General features: G+C 51.4%; 1 protein-coding gene across 1 annotated transcript; it reads right to left on the bottom strand.

Annotated features, from left to right (window-relative positions):
* Nucleotides 1-275: 275 nt before the first annotated feature.
* On the bottom strand, nt 276-1,903 carry LOC127349599 (uncharacterized). Its single transcript, XM_051375465.1, has 2 exons — nt 1,047-1,903; nt 276-485 (listed from the first exon to the last, which is right to left on the bottom strand). Exons 1-2 carry the CDS (start codon nt 1,881-1,883, stop codon nt 276-278), a joined length of 1,047 nt encoding a protein of 348 aa, XP_051231425.1. The 5' UTR covers nt 1,884-1,903.
* Nucleotides 1,904-2,488: the final 585 nt, after the last annotated feature.

Raw genomic sequence — 2,488 nt, 5'->3', positions numbered from 1 at the left:
AGCAGTGGTTGTAGTCAGCAGCTGTTGTTGTTGCAGCAGTGGTTGTAGTGGAGCAGTAAGCAGCTGTTGTTGTTGCAGCAGTGGTTGTGGTATTTAGTTGGAGCAGCTGTCGTTGTTGCAGCAGTTGTACGAGTGCTTGTTGTAGTTGCAGCAGCTGTCGTTGTTGAGCAGTGGTTGTGGTTGGAGCAGCAGTTGTCTCTCGTTGTTGTAGTTGCAGCAGTTGTTGTTGCAGAAGTTTGTCTGAGCAGCTGTCGTTGTTGCCGCAGTGGTTGTAGTCAGAGCAGGTGTTGTAGTTGCAGAGTGGTTGTAGAAGCTGTCGTTGTTGCCCAGTGGTTGTAGGAGCAGGTTGAGACTGTCGTTGTTGCATCAGTGGTTGTGGTTGGAGCAGCAGTTGTCGTTGCTGCCGTTGTTGTAGTCAGAGCAGCTGTTGTTGTTGCAGAAGTGGTTGTAGCTGGAGCAGCTGTAGTTGTTGCAGCAGTGGTTGTAGTTGGACAGCTGTTGTAGTTGCAGCAGTGGTTGTGGTCGGAGCAGCTGTTGTAGTTGCAGCAGTGGTTGTAGTTGGAGCAGCTGTCGTTGTTGCAGCAGTGGTTGTAGTCAGAGCAGGTGTTGTAGTTGCTACTGTTGTTGTAGTTGGAGCAGCTGTCGTTGTTGCAGTAGTGGTTGTGGTTGGAGCAACAGTTGTCGTTGCTGCCGTTGTTGTAGTCGGAGCAGCTGTTGTTGTTGCAGCAGTGGTTGTAGTTGGAGCAGCTGTTGTAGTTGCACAGTGGTTGTAGTGGAGTAGGTGTTCTGTGCAGCAGTGGTTGGGTGGAGTAGCGTTGCGTGCTGCCGTTGTTGTAGTCGGAGCAGCTGTTGTAGTTGCAGCAGTGGTTGCAGTTGGAGCAGCGAGTTGTTGCAGCAGTGGTTAGTTGGAGCAACTGTTGTCGTTGCTGCCGTTGTTGTAGTCGGAGAAGGTGTTGTTGTGCTGCAGTGGTTGTGGTTGGAGCTGCTGTTGTCGTTGCTGCCGTTGTTGTAGTTGGAGCAGCTGTCGTTGTTGCAGCAGTGGTTGTCGTTGGACTAGCTGTTGTAGTTGCAGCAGTGGTTGTAGTTGGAGCAGGTGTTGTAGTTGCAGCAGTGGTTGTAGTTGGAGCAGCTGTCGTTGTTGCAGCAGTGGTTGTAGTCAGAGCAGGTGTTGTAGTTGCTACTGTTGTTGTAGTTGGAGCAGCTGTCGTTGTTGCAGCAGTGGTTGTGGTTGGAGCAGCAGTTGTCGTTGCTGCCGTTGTTGTAGTCAGAGCAGTTGTTGTTGCAGAAGTGGTTGTAGTTGGAGCAGCTGTAGTTATTGCTGCAGTGGTTGTGGTTGGAGCTGCTGTTGTCGTTGCTGCCGTTGTTGTAGTTGGAGCAGCTGTCGTTGTTGCAGCAGTGGTTGTCGTTGGACTAGCTTTTGTGGTTGCTGCCGTTGTTGTTGCAGCAGTGGTTGTGGTTGGAGCTGCTGTTGTCGTTGCTGCCGTTGTTGTAGTTGGAGCAGCTGTCGTTGTTGCAGCAGTGGTTGTCGTTGGACTAGCTGTTGTGGTTGCTACCGTTGTTGTTGCAGCAGTGGTTGTGGTTGGAGCAGCTGTTGTCGTTGCAGCAGTGGTTGTAGTTGGAGCAGCTGTAGTTGTTGCAGCAGTGGTTGTAGTTGGAGCAGCTGTTGTAGTTGCAGCAGTGGTTGTGGTCCGAGCAGCTGTTGTAGTTGCAGCAGTGGTTGTAGTTGGAGCAGCTGTCGTTGTTGCAGCAGTGGTTGTAGTCAGAGCAGGTGTTGTTGTTGCTACTGTTGTTGTAGTTGGAGCAGCTGTCGTTGTTGCAGCAGTAGTTGTGGTTGGAGCAACAGTTGTCGTTGCTGCTGTTGTTGTACTTGGAGCAGCTGTCATTGTTGCCGCAGTGGTTGTAGTCAGAGCAGGTGTTGTAGTTGCTACTGTTGTTGTAGTTGGAGCAGCTGTCGTTGTTGCAGCAGTGGTTGTGGTTGGAGCAGCAGTTGTCGTTGCTGCTGTTGTTGTAGTCAGAGCAGCTGTTGTTGTTGCAGAAGTGGTTGTAGTTGGAGCAGCCGTAGTTGTTGCAGCAGTGGTCGTAGTTGGAGCAGCTGTTGTAGTTGCAGCAGTGGTTGTAGTTGGAGCAGCTGGCGTTGTTGCAGCAGTGGTTGTGGTTGGAGCTGCTGTTGTCGTTGCTGCCGTTGTTGTAGTTGGAGCAGCTGTCGTTGTTGCAGCAGTGGTTGTCGTTGGACTCGCTGTTGTGGTTGCGACCCTTGTTGTTGCAGCTGTGGTTGTGGTTGGAGCAGCTGTTGTTGTTGCAGCAGTGGTTGTAGTTGGAGCAGCTGTAGTGGTTGCAGCAGTAGTTGTGGTTGGAGCAACAGTTGTAGTTGCTGCTGTTGTTGTTGTTGGAGCAGCTGTCGTTGTTGCAGCAGTGGTTGTCGTTGGACTAGCTGTTGTGGTTGCTACCGTTGTTGTAGTTGGAGCAGGTGTTGTTGTCGCAGCAGTGG

The sequence above is a fragment of the Dicentrarchus labrax genome, unplaced genomic scaffold (assembly GCF_905237075.1).
Source record: "Dicentrarchus labrax unplaced genomic scaffold, dlabrax2021, whole genome shotgun sequence".
In the NCBI taxonomy this organism is placed as follows: Eukaryota; Metazoa; Chordata; class Actinopteri; family Moronidae; genus Dicentrarchus; species Dicentrarchus labrax.
The sequence above is the reverse complement of the archived record's forward strand: the minus strand, read 5'-3'. Positions and strand labels throughout refer to the sequence as shown.

What these genes read in the sequence shown, in the direction of transcription:
- LOC127349599 (XM_051375465.1), bottom strand. Translation starts at nt 1,883, where the DNA reads ATGACAGCTGCTCCAAGTACAACAACAGCAGCAACGACAACTGTTGCT. An exon ending in CTACAACAGCTAGTCCAACG is followed by an intron (nt 486 to 1,046) that starts ACAACCACTGCT and finishes AGCTGTCCAACT; the next exon opens with ACAACCACTGCTGCAACAAC.